The sequence below is a fragment of the Glandiceps talaboti genome, chromosome 5, assembly GCF_964340395.1.
Source record: "Glandiceps talaboti chromosome 5, keGlaTala1.1, whole genome shotgun sequence".
In the NCBI taxonomy this organism is placed as follows: domain Eukaryota; kingdom Metazoa; phylum Hemichordata; class Enteropneusta; family Spengelidae; genus Glandiceps; species Glandiceps talaboti.
The window spans coordinates 9,495,196-9,517,500 of NC_135553.1; the positions used below are offsets into that span (position 1 = coordinate 9,495,196).

General features: G+C 38.4%; 4 protein-coding genes across 4 annotated transcripts in view; all 4 read right to left on the minus strand.

The window, feature by feature from the left end:
- Positions 1-331: 331 nt before the first annotated feature.
- Positions 332-2,987, minus strand: LOC144435003 (acetylcholinesterase-like). Its single transcript, XM_078123537.1, has 2 exons — positions 1,501-2,987; positions 332-761 (listed from the first exon to the last, which is right to left on the minus strand). The coding sequence occupies exons 1-2, from the start codon at positions 2,985-2,987 to the stop codon at positions 332-334; spliced, it is 1,917 nt and encodes a 638-aa protein (XP_077979663.1).
- Positions 2,988-3,596: 609 nt separating this feature from the next.
- LOC144435004 (fatty acyl-CoA hydrolase precursor, medium chain-like) lies at positions 3,597-9,632 on the minus strand. Its single transcript, XM_078123538.1, has 3 exons — positions 7,969-9,632; positions 6,889-7,005; positions 3,597-3,690 (listed from the first exon to the last, which is right to left on the minus strand). Exons 1-3 carry the CDS (start codon positions 9,630-9,632, stop codon positions 3,597-3,599), a joined length of 1,875 nt encoding a protein of 624 aa, XP_077979664.1.
- A 4,627-nt stretch (positions 9,633-14,259) lies between these two features.
- LOC144435006 (neuroligin-1-like) lies at positions 14,260-15,921 on the minus strand. Its single transcript, XM_078123540.1, has one exon. It carries the CDS (start codon positions 15,919-15,921, stop codon positions 14,260-14,262), a length of 1,662 nt encoding a protein of 553 aa, XP_077979666.1.
- A 4,145-nt stretch (positions 15,922-20,066) lies between these two features.
- The window catches only part of LOC144435007 (sucrase-isomaltase, intestinal-like), a 16,993-nt gene continuing 14,754 nt past the window's right edge, over positions 20,067-22,305 (minus strand). Inside the window, exons 20-22 of the mRNA XM_078123541.1 lie at positions 21,891-22,029; positions 20,387-20,548; positions 20,067-20,132 (exon numbers count right to left, since the gene is read on the minus strand). Of these exons, the coding sequence (XP_077979667.1) occupies positions 20,067-20,132; positions 20,387-20,548; positions 21,891-22,029 (367 nt within the window). The remainder of the gene's footprint in view (positions 20,133-20,386; positions 20,549-21,890; positions 22,030-22,305) is intronic.

The window sequence follows — 22,305 nt, forward strand, 5'->3', positions numbered from 1 at the left end:
TGTATTGGTCACAGAATAGGTTTCATAACCTCATTTTTGCATTTCCCTTGAACGCTTTTATCATAGGGCCACACATATCACTGTATCATTAAACTCGTGTGATAACTGTTAGAATAAATTAAAATGTATGTAATCTTCAAGTTGCAATCAATGACGAAATTGTGGGTGGGTTTTCACTAATTCCTTTATTCCAACTTAACACATCTGTTAAATTTACACATTTTTGTTTGAACAGTCAACTCAGTGTAAAGCTTTATGGCTGTCTGGTTTTTTCTGTCTGTCGGTCACTATGTATATTACTTCTAAATGTATAATGCGATTCTGTTGTCTTTTATTTCTCTCTCTTGTTGGTTTTGATCGAAATGAATTTATCAATAGATAGTGTAAATGCTATGATCAAGAGGATAAAAGATGCGAACATCAGAAAAACGATAACCCTTTCAGCTTGACGCGATGAGAGTTTAAAAACTTGACCATGACTTTGGCAATCGGTGGCCTCTTTATCATGCCCCACGCCCTCCATGGGATCCACTGGGCCACTATGATGGGCATTGGGAGAAGCCGACCCAATTTGTTCACTGCAATTCAGGGCGATTAGCTCGGGTACGTATTCTAACCAAAAGGCCATGTAATCTGCACGTATCTTCTCTCTTATATTATCATCTGTCAGATTCACCGTGAGATGTAACAGGTGTTCATTTGTGTTCTCAAATATTGGCCACTTGATAGGAGTGTCTTCACTCACTGGTGAGTTAGGATCGCTGATAATAAAGAAAATAAATGATATCAAGTAACGATCCCGGACTAAAATAAAACATCTTCATTAAGAAAACAGAACGATAGATAGGGGAGACTAAAATATTAGATTTATCGCAATCGACAACTTGGCACAGATTTTTACAAAAAAATGTGCAAGCATATACCATTATTACATTATTACATCACAATGACGTACATACCAGAGGTTTACCTACACTGAGGTTGATTAGCTTGATATTGCATGACATTTAAAATGAAAACCGTTCGCTAATACCATGGATACAACGTACAAATTGACCACGACGATATGATTTATCATCTAATTCATGCTACAATGTTTATTTCCCCGGGTCAGGTTAAGGGTCAAACTTTTACTGTTCCCAATGACGATAAATAGATACTTGAATGGATTGCTAGAGGACTGGTTGGCTGACTTGATAGATAGATGAGTAGATGGATAGATAGATAGATAGATAGATAGATAGATAGATAGATAGATAGATAGATAGATAGATAGATAGATAGATAGATAGATAGATAGATAGATAGATAGATAGATAGATAGATAGATGAACGGACAGACAGACAGACGGACGGACAGACAGACAGACAGACAGACAGACAGACAGACAGACAGTTATTACCGGTCTTTGTAACTGGTGTATCTGTCGCCAGAGGGCGTTGTTCAATTCAAGGATCGGTTTACATATCACTTGAATGGCGGCGTCTGTAATAACTTACCCGGTCTTTGCAAAGTTTGTCCAGTACGTTGTCATGGTTCTGCAGAGGTCTTCTTCTTCAACAGTGACGTTGTAGCCTGGAATGAGAAATGAACCAAAGACATACGGTATCTCTGTGACATGCCCAGCACCGTCGATGTAATCCTCAAACGGAAGATAACTACTACGGTGATCGAAGTAATACTGATATGTGTTTCCCCTCGGATTCGTTGGTGGAATTCGAAATTCTCCGTGGTCTCTGACGAATTTGACAGTCGGAGATAAAAAGAGTTCGTCACTGTAGAAATGAAAATATTGATCACGACGAATGTGGTCGTCATCCAAGTTATACCAATCAGTGTATTTAAATATTGTTGCGTTGGTGATCAGTTCTGTGTTTGTGGAATCAATGTAATATCTTTGGTTAAGACTAATATAGGTTTCAAATAAATCCTGTGGAAGGCCTTCCTCTAACGGATAATCAATTAATGGGAGAGCTAAAGTAGCTTCGTAACTGTTCGTACCCAACAAAATGTCATATCGTTGGAAATTGCTTAGGTCAACGAATTCGTCAAGGGGATGAGTTATTACCTCGCCGTCCACCACTAACATGAAATAATTTTCGGCCTGTGCAGAAAGGATATCATCTAACGGAATGTCACGCAAGCAATCTACAAGTTGTCCGTGATCTGTCAGGTCGGGATTTTCTGTCGTATCACAGCCGACATCATAACCCAGTTTATGTGCAAATGGCACAGGATCATTTACTAACCAGGTGTAATAGAGGGCGCCACTCTGGGCGATGACACGCTGAAATAGGCTTTCTGCTCTCGGAGAAAGAGCTAAAGTTGTGGTACTAAATCCCCCAGCAGATTCACCAAATATGGTTATCCTGCCAGGGTCGCCACCAAAACTGGCAATGTTCGCTTTGATCCATTCCAAAGCCAAAATCTGGTCCAGGATTCCAAAATTGCCAGGTGAATGTTCGTCTGCGGTGCTAAGAAAACCAAGAGCTCCCAATCTATAGTTAATGTTGACTAAAATTACTTCGAACATACCAGCAAGGACAATTCCATCATACCCCATCCCTTGACCAATCATTAATCCACCACCATGTATCCACACCATAACGGCATGAGGTTCATTCTCAGCACTGTTTGGCTTGTAGATGTTCAGCAACAGACAGTCTTCATCTATGTCTGTGTTGGGTAAATCGCCCACGATAACATCCGGCTGTGTTGAAAAATTCTGTGGACATGAAGGTCCGAACACAGTGGCATCTAGTACCTCCGGTGCCCAGGGTACTTTTGGTACAGGTTCCCGGAATCTGTTGTTCAACGTTGGTGGTTCTGCGTATGGTATTGCCAGGAAGACATCGACATCAAGACCGTACTCTGAGCTCGTGTATCCTCTGACCTGTCCATGAGTAGTGTCGACGATAGGTTCACATCTCACTAAGAAAAACACTAAAGCATGCGCCAAAACCAGGAAAGTACTATAACTGTGCATGACGGCTCAATGTTGCATACATGTATACTCAGAAAATACAAGACATCTTACAGTCTGTCTGTGACAAACTAACTTGTCTTTCCAGTTATGGCAAACTTGTCTCTGCCTTGTCACGTACAGGAATTAGATTAACATATGACTGACAAGTCATTGTGTTTTTTCCAAACCAAATGACCCCGATGATACCGATAAAAACGTTGTATATGGACTGTTGTACACGTGTAGCACAACACAAACTGATATAGCAAAACTTGTTTTATAACGTTCCCATCGATAGTTTAACATAAAAAGTAAGAACGATAATCTATAAAATATTGATGGCAGGTAAATGGATTTAGGCATTAGAATATTCTCCGATCCGCTGTCATAATTGTACACTGAGGCATGTGTATTAGACTGTGACAAAATTTGTGCTGACATCATCCAAAGTGTGACAAAGTGCAGGGGCACCGAACAACATGAAACATTCAATCACACATATGTGGAAATACTGGGCAACGAAATTAAAAGATGTGTTTGAGCTTGACATTATGACTCAACAGAAAACCAATGTTCATTGAAGCACAAGGCCAAGTTTCCAGTAGAAATATGGCTAAAGATAAACAGAGGTCAAGGGAAGAGGGGGTCTCCAGTCTTGAGAATGTCTCTATAGCCATCGTACATATCATCTATTTGTTGCGTGATATCTGATCTTTTACACATTCTGTAGTATAGACGGGGACGATATCATCAAACCCAATCTTGATAGTATAGCTACATTTCTGATGACTTCATTCTTATCTGTACACAGACTACTTTTGCACGTTGTTTACTATAAAAAGAAAAAAAATGGGCTGCCGTTGATCATCATTGTGGCACTCCACCTTATCAGACACCGTGCTCAAAATGACACGGCATATCTTACCTCCTTACATTATAAACCATTACGGTGTAGATATGTTTGTGTGACTGATTGGGAATATTTATTTAAAGATGTAAAAACGATCACGTGATAATAATCACATTGTTAAAATGAGTATAATTATGGCCCATTAGCAAGTATATGATACTGGGGATGGAGCCGAAATGTCACCATTGTTACAGTAACGGTCTATTTGTTTGTCGTTAGGGAGTCAGGGGTCAGGGATTCTTACCAACGGTGGATCGCCGCTGCTCAATTAATGTGTATGGTATCAGTATGAGCCCAGATTTTAATGCCTCGAGTGAATACATTTGAAATACCCTCCATCTTGTTTCCCAACTTGTTCATCCCTGTTTCAATGCTTTATGAATCGTAAGCGTGTTCATGCGATGTGGAAATGATAAAAATATTCGGGTAGTTTCCAAATGTGTTGCTTTAGGAGCGCAACGTCTTTTCACATCACGACATTTCACTTGCCAAGTGCCTGGATGCTTCCTACAGCAAACAATATCGGTGTACTTGACATCTCACACAGTAAACCTAAGGCTTATCTCTAAAACATTCCATTGTGAACTACCTAGCGACAAAAGTTACTCCTTTCAGCATCACATTCTTCAAAACGAATTACATCTACCACCAGCAACCACCGGATCAGACGTAATCTTGAGGTGACAGAAGCTGACCTTATAAACTATACTTACAAAACACCTTTTTCAAATTATTTTTGGTAAAATGTGACAGCATACCTTCTTTAAGATATTTTGCGTCAAATGTTAGGCAAATGTCTGGGATAGTATTGAACAGCATCTTCTGAAGTTGTTGGCACAGTTGATGGCATGATACGGATTTCCTCGACTTTGTAGTATACGTGTTTGCTCTGTGTCACGCCCAATATACCGGACTTGAGGTTTGCAAGTAAACGTGAAGTGATGGTCATTATGTTTCAGTAAGGTGTATTTTTGATACAGCAAAATTTAACTTTACCACTCAAAATATATAAAATCTTAACCTTAAAGTGTTAAAGTTGAACAACACTCCTTGTCATTGCCTAGACCTAGGTTTGTGATGTCATATTTACCTCTTCAAATACCTTTGCAAGACATATAATTAATATTGTTTGGATTTTCCAGGTGTTCGACTTGGAACGCTACCCACTTTTGACATTCATGCATCACTGTGATGTTAAAAAAACAATCCGTTATTTCGAGACCGAGTTCTTCTCATACTTTACCCTTGGGATGGCGTGCGTATGTGCATATGTATATGTCTGTGTGTGTACGTGGCTGTGGTTTGTCTGTCTGTGGGTCTGCATGCATGCATGCATGCATGCATGCATGCATGCATGTATGTATGTATGTATGTATGTATGTATGTATGTATGTATGTATGTACATTATATGTATGTATGTATGTATGTATGTATGTATGTATGTACATTGTATGTATGTATGTATGTATGTATGTATGTACGTATGTACGATTCAAATATCTCACCATATCACATAACAAACTCTTCGACTGGTTACTAGACATTTCAAAACATGATTTCATCTACTAAACATTAAAAAATGAAAGAAATTTCCACGGGATTAAATATTTTTCAATGATTTTATTTTACATATATTCAAACACTTGCATACACTGGAGTAAATACAAAGTTATAGCATCAAAACGTTACTGTTGTGGTGGTAAACATGAACAATGTCATGGTACAGAAGATGTGCACACTTTCGAGAAGAACAAGTATCACCAACAGAAGATGTATGCTTCTTTTTATAGGATTCACACTACACGGTACTAGTAACTGCAGCGTGCATTAAATATTTCATAAGGTATTTTTTTCAAAAATGTTATATGAAAGAAATCAACCACAAATAAGTTTAAATCTGCAGAAACAGAAATGAGGTGAGTTCCTATTCTAACATTGGAACGTCATCAGGTCAAATTTGTGAGGTGTAGGGGGGTTTTTTTCAGTGTGTTTTTTTTCAAATATTTTACACTTGCGTATGTCTATATATAGACTCCACATTGTAGTTAAGAGTTAGACGAATGTAAACCTAATCTAACGATCACTGAAAGCGATCAAATGAAACGTCAAACGAGGAACAGGAAAGATAGGAAAGAATGACAGATGTTTACACGATCATATCTCATACTATTACTGGAACATTATACAGAAATGCATTATATGCAGCAACCAATTCAATAATGAGGTCACGTGACAATCATCACCAAGAGAATGTATTTGTTGCAACTAGTTACCGATTTTATCAAAAAATATTATTAAGCAATATAGAAATACTATGTGCTATTTGAGCATTATAGTAATATATTGCAAAAATAACATTTATGATGCCAATTTTTATTTAGAGGGAAAACATTATGATGGTTAGATACTGGGATAATATGTAGTATGGAATTTCTATTCCAAAGAACACCGTGGTAGAATTTTCTTCCACTTTAGATTATAGCTAGTTCATTTACGCAATTATATGCTAACAACACGAGACTGAACACAAATTAAATTGTGACGTCACATTAAATAATCTATGTTTTACAATTTGATACGCTGTGTCATCAGTAAGTAGTTGCATACATTTCTTTTTGAGTCATAACTCCGTCTGAATATCATTTGACCTTTCTCTCTAATTCTGTAACCTTTATCTCAGCAAATACATGTAACTTTGGACTGCATACTTGACGAGTTTTCAGTAATCACTCAGTCTGACAAAAATGAAGGGAAAAAATGCAATAGGTTTGCTGTGTCCTCCCGTTTTATTATATTATAAAACAGATGGAGTTTACTCATAACGGTATACTATGCAAAGAGCTAACAACAACCAAACTATTAATCCAAGATGAGCCTTGAGTGAGGGTTGTCCGCCTACATTTGGGTCGGGCACACACGTTTCGGGTTCGCAGGTTTCACAGGTGTTGGTAACATTGTTGATTAGCGTTGGAATGTAGTCCAGCCAAAAATTCATGTACTCGTTTCTGTACCTTTTGACAACATTAGCATCTGTCATGTTGAGAGTAAAATACATGGTTGTCTGTTCCTCGTTGTCAAACTCTGGCCAGTGAATTAACATGCCCTCACCTTCAGGTTCATTTGGATTTCTGTGTGATAAAAGATAGAAAGATATATGAGAGTTTTCTCATTGTCCTCCGGGGACATGGGTCGTTGTTTACTGGATATATGAATGAGTGGGTGAACAAAAATTAGCAGACAGCCAAAGTATTGACATACGGAAATACAAACGGCAATGAGAATGAGAGAGAGAGAGAGAGAGAGAGAGAGAGAGAGAGAGAGAGAGAGAGAGAGAGAGAGGGGGGGGGGAAGGGGGCAGAGACAGACAGACAGACAGCGACAGAGGGGAGAAAGTTACAGATATAGTATAGACGATTTAAAAATAAGTCAGGACTGGTCAATTTCCTCGAACTAGGAAGGGAGAAAGGTCGCGATAGTTTCGTATGAGGAGTAACCATACTTTTGACATTGGAAGTCGTAACTCCGATTTGATAAAGTTCATATGGGGGCTTTGTGTTGGGATTTAGAACAGCAATCCACTTCTACAGTGGCATGAATGCATCAGAACTAATGTGGTTTTTTTCTGTTTCCATTTTTTTACTTTGTTCTTTATCCAGAGTGATGTCAACCTTTACTAACTTAATGGTTAACGACCATATGTCCATGTATTAATGCATTATGTAATATCAATGCTGTTACACTTACATTAAATTTACGACTAAATGACTATTCATAGGCTAAAATTGTCTTTAAGTGCTAACACACCTTGAGAGATTCTCGACCTCCTGATTGTTATATGGAGGACAGAGACCTTTCCTTGTAGAGATGAAAAATCAACAACCCCCCCCCCCCCATAAAAAAGAAAAAAGAAACAGACATATTTCTTATGCATTACCACGTTTCTGACAGGCATTTGGAAATGTCTTTTACATTCGTGTTTTTGTTATATTTCACGAATTCACAAATGCATTAGTTAACGAAATTGGATAATTGGTTGATATATCACAGAATGTACCTATATTCTGAAAAATATAATATATTTTACTACTTACCCAGTTTTTGCAAAATTTGTCCAGTACGTTGCCATCTGACGTGATAGGTGATGCTCTTCAGGAAGAGCTGTGTAGTCGATAAACGGTGCACCCTGAGCCTGGGTGAGATGTTGGAATGCGAATATGATTTCCACCGCGTGAGAAGCTCCATAAACGTAAGAAGGGCCGTCATAAAAGGTTGGTAGAACATCAAAAACATAGTGATACGTCTTGCCTTGTTTTTCCCTAGATTTCGATTTGACTGGTTCTTCTTTGACTTCGTTTGCCTTTCTTACTTGCTTTCGGAGATATTCAATGTTTTCCTCAGAGAGGGATTGACCCTCGTCGAGTGGAAAGGGAAATGGCCATCCAGGTGGAGGAAGGGGAATGGGTGGGTCGGGCAGGCTACTGTCGATTGGAGGGGCATGGAGTCGAGCGTTTTCAACTGTTGGTGCAAGAAACACGAGGTCATTGAAGAAGTGGACGTACTGCTCATGTCTAATGTCGTCATTATCGGGATCATCATGGTGTTCGTACTGAAAGAAAGCGGCATCTCTGACCTTCTGATGTTCCTTTGAAAACCACATTTCGATATGTATTCCAACCAGGCCGTTGTAAACAGGTCTTGCCAATCCATCATAAGGCTGCATTGGTGTTGGTAATTGTGGTAATATTAGTGTAGCTTCGTAACTGTTGCTTCCCATGAGGACATCATATTCATAGAATTCAGAGTTTTTGAAAAAATCTTCTAGTGGACTCGTTATGATGTCATTATCTTCGGTGGCAACAAACAACATACCACGCTGGGCTTCGACAAAGTCTTCGTAAGGTATTTCACGAAGGCACTTGGCGAGTTCCTCGCTGGTGTCACTTTCGCAGCCAATGATTTCTCCAAGCTCGTATGCCCAGTGCTCTGCGACATCATTAGGGAGTAGAATGCCAGGATATATAGTACCACTCTGGGATATCGCCCTGTGGAATAGGTTTTTACCTCTGGTATAATGAGTATGAGACAGGATAGAACAACTAAATCCACCCGCTGATTCACCAAAAATTGTAATACGGTCAGGATCTCCACCAAATTCTCCAATATTTTCTTTGATCCATTCAAGTGCCTCAATTTGATCGAACAAACCATAATTACCAGGTAAGTGTTCGTCAGTTGTCGTTATAAACCCTAAAGCTCCCAGACGATAGTTGATAGTGACCACAACGACGTCATGGAATCCCGTCAGGAAAGAACTCTCGTAAAGCATTCCCTGCCCACTTACATATCCTCCCCCATGTATCCAAATCATGACAGCGTACGGCTCATCGGGGTCGAAGTATGTAGGAGCATATACATTCAACTGAAGACAATCTTCATCTTGTTCATCACTTGGGAGAATACTTCCCATCCAATTGTCTCCGTAAGCATTCTGAGGACATGATACGCCGAACTGCGTGGCATTAAAAACACCCTCCCAGGGTTCTTTTTTCACGGGTTTTCTAAATCTCAAATCCCCTACTGGTGGTTCAGCATATGGAATCCCTCTGAAATAGGTTATGTTCATGAATGATAAGTCAGATCGCAATCCTAACACAGTGCCTGTCGAAGTTTCTACCTGAAGATCTAACTCTTCTGTGGTAGCATCAGATGCTACCAAGAGTGAGAGAATGCATGCGTACACCAGCATCCAAGACATGGTGCACTCTATCTATCGTTCGTATCAACTGGCGTGGAAGAAGCTTCTGATACTCGCGCTGCAGCACGCCCTTCTTATACCACAATTAGTGTACGCAGTTAACCTCTAGCACACATACTCGTCATTATCAATACTAAATACTTTACACAGTAGAATTAGAACTAGATATGACATCATGTACTGCACCGAATCATAGCCTTTGGTGGGAGGAGCAGGGTGGGGTGGGGCGGGGCTGGTAGTTTTAGGTTTATCATAGACATGTCGACAATAAAATGGAAGTGGTATATCTTGTTGAAGAAAGCATTTTGCTCAACTTACGTTTGTATGAATTATAGCATCTGTTATGCGTAGAGACAACAAGATGAACTTCTTCTTAATACATTGATAAATTTGATAGATTTGCATTTATGGGAACACAGTTCTACAACCACTAACAAAATTAAGTACTATCTTGTCAGGTGTTCTATGCTGCCGACAATTATCGAAAACAAACGAAAGTGTGTTTCACTGTAAATACGTAACAAATTCAGATATTGTAGGCATACGTTTTCACCCATTCTGTAGTGGTTACATATCCATTGAATAGTTCAATACTTTTGTCACTAGTACTAAACAGAAATCATTTCATTCACGACATTTGATCGAAATATGTATATTGAGAGAATAATTTTCTGGCTTTGATACATTAACATACTTCTGGTTGGTTTGACCATAGTTTACATGTCTGTATCAAGGTCACAGAGTTTAGACCAATTGCACAACAAATCAACCTCTATCACTCTTTTGAGTATTTTATTTTCAAACTAGTACTATCAGATGAACAGTCCTAGGTCGACAAACTCCGATGGGAATGTCACACTTTTGGCCACATACTGCAGGAAACAAGCGTTGGGTCAGCAAACTTTTTTGAAGAGCATTGTACAAAGATATACTGATACATTTCACTGCAGTATGTGACAGTCTCCAAGTTTGTAGTTAATTAGTCTTCAGATTTGGCAGCCATTGGTTGAGATCAGATTGTTAAATTAGTTTACTGATAAGTACTACCGGTATGAGATTCTTCTGTTGTCCCAGAGAGTTTGGATAAACAGCACAATTTTATGATTTTCGTGTATCCGTTAAACCTTTTTAGTATGCCAACTCCTTCACTTTGGGGTAAGTCAGTGTTGTAGTGTGGAGGGGAGAGGGGGTCTTTATGGATAAAGCTTAAATTTATATTTGAACAAAGTGTAAACTTTCTTTCATGTATGTTTATAAGCCAATCAATCCATCCAGTCTCAATTAAAGACATGTATTTTATAACCATTCCAATATAATACACACAGACAAATATTGCATAGAGAGTTACAGATCTTACAGTTTATTATTAGATCTGACAATTCGGCTGACCACACTAGCCATCGTGTTTAACACTCCCATCACATCTGACACCTTGATAAATGAAATATTGTTAAAGTGTGTTAGACAGACTTCTAGATGCATCGTTTATCAACTAATAAAGCCATCAAGCGTAATTAAACTTTGCTGTTGGTTACAAAAAGCAAATAAGGGGTAGATGAACTATATAACAGTCCAGGATTAACTTTTGATGTGACGTCGTAGAGAAGTGTACCACAAATATGACCTTGGCGGTAACAGGACAAACGCCCCCTGGACAAACGCCCCCCGGATAAACGCTCCCGGACAAATGCCCCCCCCCCCCCCGGACAAATGCCCCCGAACAAATGCCTACGCGGGTAGGACTGTGGCTCACGACTCAACCAAGAAAGGCATCACTTCTATTGTATTACGTTTGTCCGGGGGGCGTTAGTCCCCGAACCTACACTGGCATATCAAAATACTCCACTGAATGTGAGCAAACCTTGAACATGACATCATTTTGTTCTGATCTGATCCGTCTTACGTGTCTAAAAATGTATGTGTTAATCTAGGTCCTCAACATCACGTCTTCATATGATATTTACCATTAAATCAATTTTTATTCACAAATATGCTTATTTTCCTTAAAATATACAGTATCAACGAAAAACAAACTGAAGATTGGCGTTCTTTCTCGGTATGACTACTAGACTGTGGTCTGGTTCGTTAGTGTTGAATTTTTATGTCACCCCCTCTCCAATATTAAGACTTTTAACATGGATAAGTCTTTATCTTTGACAAACTTGATAAAAATGAATATAATTACAAAAAAGAAGATTTTACATGTTGAATATATGTGCCTTGTCTCTATGTACACATAAATTAATGACATTTACTTATGGGCTACAAAGTAGCATGTAGCCCCTAGATTATTTTATTGTATAATTAACAATGAAAAAAAAGTAATGCAGGTTCCAGCTATACCTATAAGACATTGGAGATATCATACCATTAATATTTCAACAAAATTTAATGAAATTCTTACCACTGTTTAATAAAATTAACAAGAAATTATTTTCTAAAAAATATTAACACCGTAGATCTTGTTTTGCTAACGGACAGCTGATGTTTCAACGCCCTAGCAATCAGCCACAGCCGCGCTAGCTAGGCGTTTAACGAGTCAACTCTACATTTACTAATGCATACCCAAGGTTAAATGACAAGACTTGGGATAAACAGAGTCGATGAAATGAAAATGTGTCTAGTTTTGAGAACTATACATAACTATTATCACCGAGAGATTGGTGATGTCTTCCTTGCAGTAATGTGATTTCTACCATTTTTGACTATGTTACACAATAAGCCACAAATAAGTTCAAATCTGCCGAGACAGAAATGAGGTCAGTTCCATTGTAACACACGAACGTCATCACGTGATATTTGTTTTAACGTTACCTAATAAATGCAAGTGTTCGTTGAAAGCAATCAAATCAAAGGAGATAGAGAAAAGAATGAATACCCGTTCACATCCCATAATAATGCTTGATCACATACAGAATTCGAACATGTACACATAGCGTGTCTGTCTGTAACATATTTACTGCACTCGATAATGGGTTCACGTGACAATCATCTACAAGGAATTTAATGTATTTTTGCAACTAATTACTGATTTTCCCAATTTTTTTAATCCAATGTCAAATTCTGATGGTAAAAAGCCTGGCCCTTGTGTTTACCGAGCAAGTTATAGGTACTACACAATGTTATAGCCATTACAAATTCACGGTTCGAAACGTGAGGAGTCCACCCATATCTATATCTAGTTTTGAAAAAGATTTGTTCACTCATCATGACGCAGTGATATAATAAGTAGCATGGAATTTCTAGTTTGAAGAAATCTTAACAAATAACAGTGCATTTACCCCACACTAAATCAACGAAGTTCAAGAAGGTTAAAACATATGAGTAAAAATAAGTAAACATATCTACTGTCATTTTAGTGGATACCCGGAGTCATTAACATTATCTAATTAGTTACACGCATTCAATGTTTGATTCATAACTCGGGCTGTTTATCATTTGGACTTTACTTCATGTCTATATAAGCGTTATCGGAAAATCGCCATGGACTGCAGCACCAACTATAACACAATTTACACAGACACAAAGTTCACGATTTGTGTTCTCTGGTTATCGTTTTACTTCTTGATGGAGTTTACTCATAACGGTATACTATGCAAAGAGCTAACAACAACCAAACTATTAATCCAAGATGAGCCTTGAGTGAGGGTTGTCCTCCTACATCTGGGTCGGGCACACACGTTTCGGGTTCGCAGGTTTCGCAGGTGTCGTTAATTAGCGTTGGAATGTAGTCCAGCCAAAAATTCATGTACTCGTTTCTGTACCTTTTGACGACATTATCTTCTGTCATGTTGAGGGTAAAATACATGGTTTTCTGATCGTCGTTGTCAAACTCTGGCCAGTGAATTAATATGTCGCCACCTTCAGGTTCATTTGGGTTTCTGTGTGATAATGATAAAAAAATACGAAAATAAAATGAGCGAAAGACGATTTGTATGAGTGTGTCTGTATGTCTCTGTCTGCGTGTCTGTCTGTCTGTCTGTCTGTCTGTCTGTCTGTCTGTCTGTCTGTCTGTGTGTTTGTGTTTGTGTATATGTCTGTCTGTCTGTCTGTCTGTCTGTCTGTCTACGTCTGTGTCTATGTATGTATGTATGTATGTATGTATGTATGTATATGTGTGTATGTATGTATGTATGTATGTCTGTTGAAAAATACGAACATAAAAGCGAATGACTTTTTTGTGTGCGTGTGTCTGTGTGTGTCTATGTTTGTTTGTGTGTACTGTGTATCTGTCTGTTTTTCTGTCTGTCTGTCTGTCTGTCTGTCTGTCTGTCTGTATGTATGTATGTGTCTGTATATCTGTGTCTATATATCTGTGTGTGTGTCTGTCTGTGTGTGTGTCTCTCTTTCTCTCTCTCTCTCTCTCTGTTTGTTTTTAAAGATTTAAGAAACACGAATGAGCAAATTGACATATATCACTACTATTCATCTTCACATTTGTTTTCTTTAAAGTATTAAATTTGTAAGCTGTCTTTCAAATCTCTGTCCTATGCGAGAGCCTAGTCTAATTTTCATTACGGTAGCAATTGTATGGCTTTATAGAGAAATACTTTTTTTTTCTTTTGGGTAGTGGATCGTGAAAATTAAATGAAAAGAGATGGTGTCCTCTTTTATACTAAAAATGTAATTACCCTGTTTTCGCAAAGTTGGTCCAGTACGTTGCCATTTGACGTGCTAGGAAATGTTCTTCAGGAAGAGCTGTGTAGTTGATAAATGGGGCTGCCTGCGCCTCAGTAAGATGTTGGAACACAAACATGATTTCCACCGCGTGAGAAGCTCCATAAACGTAAGAAGGACCTTTGTAAAAGGTTGGTCGAACATCAAATATATAGTGATATGTACTGCCTTGTTTTTCCCTAGATTTCGATTTGATTGGTTCTTTGAATTCGTTGGCCATTCTTACTTGCTTTCGGAGATATTCAATGTTTTCTTCAGAGAGGGATTGACCCTCGTCGAGTGGAAAGGGAAATGGCCATCCAGGTGGGGGAAGTTCGATGGGTAGGTCGGGCCGGCTATCATCGATTGGTGGGAGATGGAGTCGAATGTTTCCAATTGTTGGTGCAAGAAACACGATGTCATTGAAGAAGTGGACGTACTGTTCATGTCTAATGTCGTCATTATCGGGATCATCATGGTGTTCGTACTGAAAGAAAGCGGCATCTCTGACCTTCTGATGTTCTTTTTCAAACCACAGTTCGATATGTATTCCAACCATGGCGTTGTAAACGGGTCTTGCCAATCCATCATAAGGCTGCATTTGTTCTGGTAATTGCGGTATTATTAGTGTAGCTTCGTAAGTGTTGCTTCCCATGAGGACATCATATTCATAGAATTCAGAGTTTTTGAAAAATTCGTCTAGTGGACTCGTTATGAGGTCATTATCTTCAGTGGCAACAAACAGCATACCACGCTGGGCTTCGACAAAGTCTTCGTAAGGCTTTTCACGAAGGCACTTGGCGAGTTCCTCGCTGGTGCTACTTTCGCAGCCAATGCTTTCCCCAAGCTCGTATGCAAAGTTCTCTGCAACATCATTAGGGATAAGTATGCCTGGATATACAACACCACTCTGGGATATCGCCCTGTGGAATAGGTTTTTACCTCTGGTATAATGAGTATGAGACATTATAGAACAACTAAATCCACCTGCTGATTCACCAAAAATTGTAATGCGGTCAGGATCTCCACCAAACACCCCAGCATTTTCTTTGATCCATTCAAGTGCCATAATTTGGTCAAACAAACCATAATTACCAGATAAATGTTCGTCACTTGTCGTTATAAACCCTAAAGCTCCCAGACGATAGTTGATAGTTACCACAACAACGTCATGGAATCCTGACAGAAAAGAACTTTCGTAAAGCATTCCCTGCCCACTTACATATGCGCCACCATGTATCCAAACCATGATAGCGTGCGGCTCTTGAGGGTCGAGGTATGTAGGAGCATATACATTCAACTCAAGACAGTCCTCATCTTGGTCCTCAGTTGGAAGAACTACTTCCCTCCAATCTGAATAGGTATTCTGAGGACACGATACCCCGAACTCCGTGGCATCAAAAACATCCTCCCAGGGTTCTTTTTTCACGGGTTTTCTAAATCTCAAATCCCCTACTGGTGGTTCAGCATATGGAATCCCTCTGTAGTAGGTTATATTCATTAATGGTAGCGTAGATCGCAATCCCAGCACCTTGCCTGTCGAAGTTTCTAACTCCAGATTTAACTCTTCTGTGGTAGCATCAGATGCTACCAACAATGAGAGAATGCATGCGTACGCCAACATCCAAGACATGTTACACTCCATAGTTTTGGTTGATCAACTGGTGTGGAAGATGTTTCAGACACTAATGCTGTAGCATGCCCTTCTTACACCCCCAGTAGTGCTTCGAGCTTTTGTGATTAATCCAGTACAAATACTGAATATATCAAATTTTGATTTTAAAATGACGTCATAACCGCACTGAATCATGGTCTTTTTGGTAAATTAAGATTTCTGTTTACCCATAGACAATAAATGGGACGTGGTCTATGAAATTTATTAAAATATATATGCAACTATAGTTGCGTGTTTTCTGTTGGCTGGGGTATTTAGAAAAGTCAAGATAAATAGTTATATTATTGTTATAAGAAATGTTTGCTTTTATGGGAATATAGACACAACTGTATGAGGTTAACAAACTCTGACTGGAATTTCACACTTTTTGGAGTCATTAAACCTCTTTAAAGCGTATTTAAAATGATAAATTCATTTCCAGTATCTGGCAATCTCCAATTACCCTATCCTCCACATTTGGGCGTTATTGGTTGAGAGCAATAATTTGAGGAGATAATCTCTCGAAGTTGGCTGATATGGCACTGCATGCCAGTATAAATAACTTCATCTGTTGTCCCGAATTGGTTTGGATTAAAAATAGATATTATTGACTTTGTTAAGTCATGTTTCTAATTTCAAAGCTATAAGCAAATTAAAAATTTGTCAAACTGACAATTCCAGTATTTACTGTCATACCTAGAGAACACATTAGTGACTAAGTTTAGCACACGAGTTGTATCTGACAAACTGATAAGTGAATGAATGAATGTTGTTAATTAATTGCAGAGCGATTTCTCGTCAACTTCTGGATGATTCATTTATCAACTCGTAAAGTCATCAAGAAGAGTCCATCTTTGCCTTTTGGTTACAAAAGTCCAAATAAAGGGTGAATGAACTATGTAACAGTTCAGGTCCGACTTTGATGATGTAGAGGAGAGAATTGTGAACCTGACATTGACAAATCAGAAGGGCAGACTGAATGCAGACTGAATGAGAACAAACATATAGTGATATTTCGTTCTGATCTGATCTGACCTGCTTACGTGTATATTTGTACATCTCGGTCCTCACCATCACGTCTCCAACTAATATACTGTACGTATTAAAGTATTTTAATCATCATCAATCAAATCAAATCAAATCAGATCAGATCAGATCAAATCATCATGAATATGCTTATTTTTCGTTCAGAAAATTTACAGAATGAACAAACAACACACTCAACAGAGGCTAATCAGTTTAAGTTCTTTTCCAAGACTACTATAATAGTGATGTGATGTTCTTTAGTGTTGACAATTATGCCTCCCCCGGTCTAACATGGATGTGTGGTAATTATTTTAAAACCTGAGATCAACTGAATGCCTTCAGTTAATAATTTTGATTGTTACCCTGTACGCCTACTCATATATATATGAAATTGCATGTGAAAGAAGCCAGACAATGCCGGCTCTCGATAGAACCTGAAACTACTTTTCATATTAAAAGAGAGACTTTAAGGTGAAATAAATATCATTTATATTATGGGAACGTCCACCTGATGCATATAGAATTATCCGTGAATATCACCAACGGAAATTGACGCCACCACTTCTCACTACATGCAGGGATGACTACATTTTACACTTCATATTTCATATGCTATTTTCAAAGAAACCAGATATAGACATCACTCGAATTTAAGGTTGCAACTAGTGCATCTACTCCGTATTCTATCTTGTCTTAATCGAAAAATCAAAACCAAATCTATCTGAGACAAGTTTAACATAAAGAGTAATTAGCATTAATTGTGTGAATACGCAGCGCCAGCAATGGTATTTTTGGGTCAAAATTCGGTCATTGTAGTAGTAAACCTTTCTAATTCATGTTATGACCATTATCAGTCAGAGAGTTCATTAGTCACAAGTTTTACATGTAACGTATCATCAACTTGAACATTCTACATTACACACACTTTATATAATTCGTGTTCTCTACTTCTGTTTTACCATAGATACTTCTTGATGCAATGTATTCATAACGGTATATAATGAATGCATAGCACTGACATCATCCATACCATTAATCCACAGTGAGGAGTGAGCGCTGCTTGGCCTCGTATGTTTGGATCGGGCTCATATGTTTCGCAGGTGTTGTTCGTTATTAACAATGGAACGTAGTCCAGCCAAAATTCATTTTCTCGTTTATGACAACGTTACATTCTGTTGGGTTGAGAGTAAAATACATGTTTGCCTGATTGTCATTATCAAACTCTAGCCAGTGCATTACCATGTCGCCACCTCCAGGTTGATTTGGATTTCTGTCTGATAATGATGAGAGACAGAAAGATATACAGACGGAAAGGGGATTCAGTTGGTTGTGAAGAGGCATCAGTGATACAATAGATGTACTAGATGTAAAGAGAGAGAGAGAGAGAGAGAGAGAGAGAGAGAGAGAGAGAGAGAGAGAGAGAGAGAGAGAGAAAGACAGAGACAGACAGACAGACAGACAGACAGAGAGACAGACAGACAGACAGACAGACAGACAGATCTAGACACACTGGGGTAGACATATTATGTGTGCCCATTAATTGATAGCAGACATTTTCCCACAAAGATAAATCCATTTAAGCTGCACAGAACCGTGTAGTTACCAGCAGTTGCTTTATGCTATTGGTGATACGATACGATTATCGATCCAGTTGCTCTGAGATAAGTCAAACTTATTGAACATATATATTTTAATGATGCTACTGATACCATTCCACTTTGATCCGCAAAGACCTTTCAAACATTTAAATTTGAGAGAGACGAACAAACAACATGGGACATTAGTATCAGTGTGGGTCAAATCTTATCATCGCTGCACAATGTAAATAGATAAGTTAAACGCTTTATTTCAAGTGGAAAAACAGATTAACTTTGTCGGTATCGATAGCTAGTCGACGTGCTGTTCGAGACCTTTAGGTGTTAGACAGCGTATAAAAGTCAGGACTGTGACGTCAGAATGGCGAGGCCCGTGTAGTTGAAGTGGGGCCAACATGAAATGATCCTACCTGTGTCCACATTCCAACCCTAAACTACAAACTCAAAAATCCGGATTATATTTATGTGTTCGAATGTTCAGTGAGCAGCACGCGTTCTGTATAGAATGTGCACTGTACATGCTGAATTATATCGCATGTTATGGGTTTAATAATAGATAAATCAATATTTCAGAAGGTTTTTTTAGGAATACGACACTTTAATATTAGCGCAAAATAATAAGGACTCCAACTTCAAGTTTTATGCTAAATAAAAACGTGTTAATACTTGAATTTCATACATTTCTCTAGCTTTTACTCGAATTGTGAAGCATATTTTTAAAAAATGGTATGTATGAATCAAAGTGATATGTGCCGATCATTTTATTGCCCTGATAACAACGTGATTTCGTACCTTCATGTACAAGCTAGGTAAAGTTTCATTACATATAATATTTAATCGCATCGACCATTATTTTCTAGTTATTTGTTTGGGTCTATGCTTTCTCAACAACTTTGACGTATGAAAGTAGACTTTTTGTTCTAAACACAAAATAGAAATGTTTAACCTAAAACTTTTGAAACTGTACAGATTGACCCACTATTCAGGACATATATGACGTACGAACACGTGAGTATGATAAGAGGTCAAAGGTTACTGAATAAAATCGTCTACAGATCAATCTGTTGACAAAGACTGAAGCATACAGTCGAATACTTCAGGAATTAACTTTAAATTTCTTCTTTGTGTTTGGAACAAAAGTTTACTTTCGTGCAACACCGTATAATACAGTACTGGGTATTCCGTTGTTGAAGGTTTTCTTGAGCCACAGCGTGCAATCCTGACGTGGCAACAAAAAACGGGAACGTGCCAATGTGAGCATGGATGACAAAGGCCATTGTTATATTTGAAGTGACCAAAAAACCACAAACTTTATTTGATTGAAGGAATCATTAAAAGTTCAAAGAAAACTTAATTTTCATCGAATGAAATGCTATATGAATCAATAAATTAGCATACTGAAGACGTACATTGGAGGTCATTATAATACTGAAGGACTGAACTGATGTTTGCAAATATTTCTCCCTTATTATGTATAGATTCTTTATAGACGGCAATCAGACGTTAATAGAACCATGTTAATTTGAATCCAGTATCAATGGGATGCTTCAGGTTGTTTACCATCAATTTCTGAGAGGAAAAAAAAGAAGAGAGAATCCTGGTTATTACATCTCCCCCGTTACTCATCACTTTACTATAAAAGAGTCAACTCATTAGTTTTGTGATCAACTTTCCTCCCTACTCTGTTAATGTTGAAATATGAGGGCGCCATAGTTTTGTTTCCTCCGTTCCCAGTCCAAGTCCCCAATAACAACTACATGTACGTACATGATGATGTGAGGGCGCTAGAGGGTACGAGAAAAAAAATGCAGGCGATCACTCACCATGTTGCCTTCGTCCACGCTCCAATTCAATGGATCCAGTACGACGCTTTCTAACTCCACACGTGTGATAGCAATATTACTCAGTCCAAGCACGGTAACATCATCTAAAACAAGTGGGTCCATTGTGTACAAAGGTACCATTATTACACCACTCACTTGATCCTGCAAAGGTGTATGTTTACTAAATGTCAGATAATACATATTGTAATACAAAGTTAAAAATTGGAATGTCTCGCCAAAACTCAATTAAAAAATCTGACTCATGTGATGATAGAGAGTATTTATTGGTTGGTTCCTAAACCACCTGTCTTATTTGTTATGCATTATTTTAATGACCAGGTGTATTCACCTACTGTTAATTAACATAGTCTTTAAATAGCGAGGAATACAGTGCCACGTCGGCTGTTCTACAATAGGTGGGAGTTGAGGCAGTGCACGGCTCGTTCCTGAAGTTTTCTCAGTGGTTTCGTCAAGGGAGGTCCGTCTTCACTGTAGCTGTCCGGAGAAGTGTCGTTCTCCTGTAAAGTTGGACATTGCTGAGAGTAAGCGGACCCTGACGTATGGTATGAATGGTGCGGACATTGACGTCAAAGTTTGGAGATAAATACTTCGAGGACCGTTCGGTACAACGGAGGAACCGTGAGTAGAAGCTGTCCCACGTAGTCGAATTCAACACTCAACGAACTCGCCGTCCTGGGCTCTGTACTCGGTAACAGTTTGTGTGCACCACCGGTAAGACTAAAAGTCGCGAGTCAAGTCGCCAGTCAAGTTTGATAACGGAACATTTTGATATATAGAACATTTGGAACCCTTTTAGTTTATAAGTTTGTAAACCCTGTAATATATGTACACTTTCAAGACTTATTATTATAGTATATTTTGTTTCATTACAACGGAATTAAATAAGATAGTTGTTAAGTGTAATGCTGTGTAGTGTCCTGTGTTTGACCGTATGTTGTTCCGACTGGAAGTTGTGGGGAAAGTATTTAATTGTGCGCTATTTGGCTTCTCTAAATTTTCGGTTCGTAACACTCACTTTCCCCCTATTGTGAGTAACATTTGGTCAACCTATCAGAGTTAGTTGGCCAGACCATAATACATGTTCAAGGAATGTTCAGATGTGAGCTGCCTAAGGGTTGCCATGAGCGACCGACAACAGATAAGGCAGTGCACTTTAAAATGAGTAAATTGGCGTAAACCTAAGGATCCATACGTGTACACTAGATAAGAGACTTTTTGAATCGTCACACTTCGCACAATTTCATATCATCAATGACATCACTACTATCAAGTTTCAGAAAAAATCTGCATACCGTAAATGTCTCATTTTCCCAAGGATTCAATCTTATTTACATGTATAGTTTATGTACAGGTATCCAACTGATCATGGTCAACATCTCCAGGCAAATCTCCTTTAACCATGATACAGTGTATGTGGTAAATTCGTTCATGAACGTAATTTAAACACGATTTGAGCTAGTTTGTCCAAGTATATTAGACTAACCTCGGTTGCGTCGAACCTCTCCAAGAAGTATTGGTTATTTTCAATTGTGTCAATTGTGTCCCCATCATCCCAAAATAGAGTACCACTCGCTGTGTAATCATCTCCTAGAGCCACAGTTAGACCAAAGGGAAGCTCACGACTACAGGCAAAAGTTAATACCTGTATATTAAACATTTGTCACTTTCATTGTCTATTAGATGAGCGAACGATTACTGTACTATTGCATACGTTTTCGGTTCAGTTGAATTGTACATAGTTTTTACTATTTCTAAGAATTACAATTGAAAGTATATTATTGCTAATACATAGACTAACGAGTTAGTAATAACGGATATTATACGGGACAAACGCAGGCGTGTTGTTGTGAAGGGAAAGGATATGAGGAAGACAGAGATGAGAGATGGAGAGAATGTAC

Coding starts and splice junctions, on each gene's coding strand:
- LOC144435003 (XM_078123537.1), bottom strand. CDS start 2,987: ATGCACAGTTATAGTACTTTCCTGGTTTTGGCGCATGCTTTAGTGTTT. Junction 762..1,500: donor ACAAACTTTGCAAAGACCGG/GTAAGTTATTAC, acceptor CTTTATTATCAG/CGATCCTAACTCACCAGTGA.
- LOC144435004 (XM_078123538.1), bottom strand. CDS start 9,632: ATGTCTTGGATGCTGGTGTACGCATGCATTCTCTCACTCTTGGTAGCA. Junction 7,006..7,968: donor ACAAATTTTGCAAAAACTGG/GTAAGTAGTAAA, acceptor TTTATCACACAG/AAATCCAAATGAACCTGAAG. Junction 3,691..6,888: donor GATGCTAATGTTGTCAAAAG/GTACAGAAACGA, acceptor TCTATACTACAG/AATGTGTAAAAGATCAGATA.
- LOC144435006 (XM_078123540.1), bottom strand. CDS start 15,921: ATGTCTTGGATGTTGGCGTACGCATGCATTCTCTCATTGTTGGTAGCA.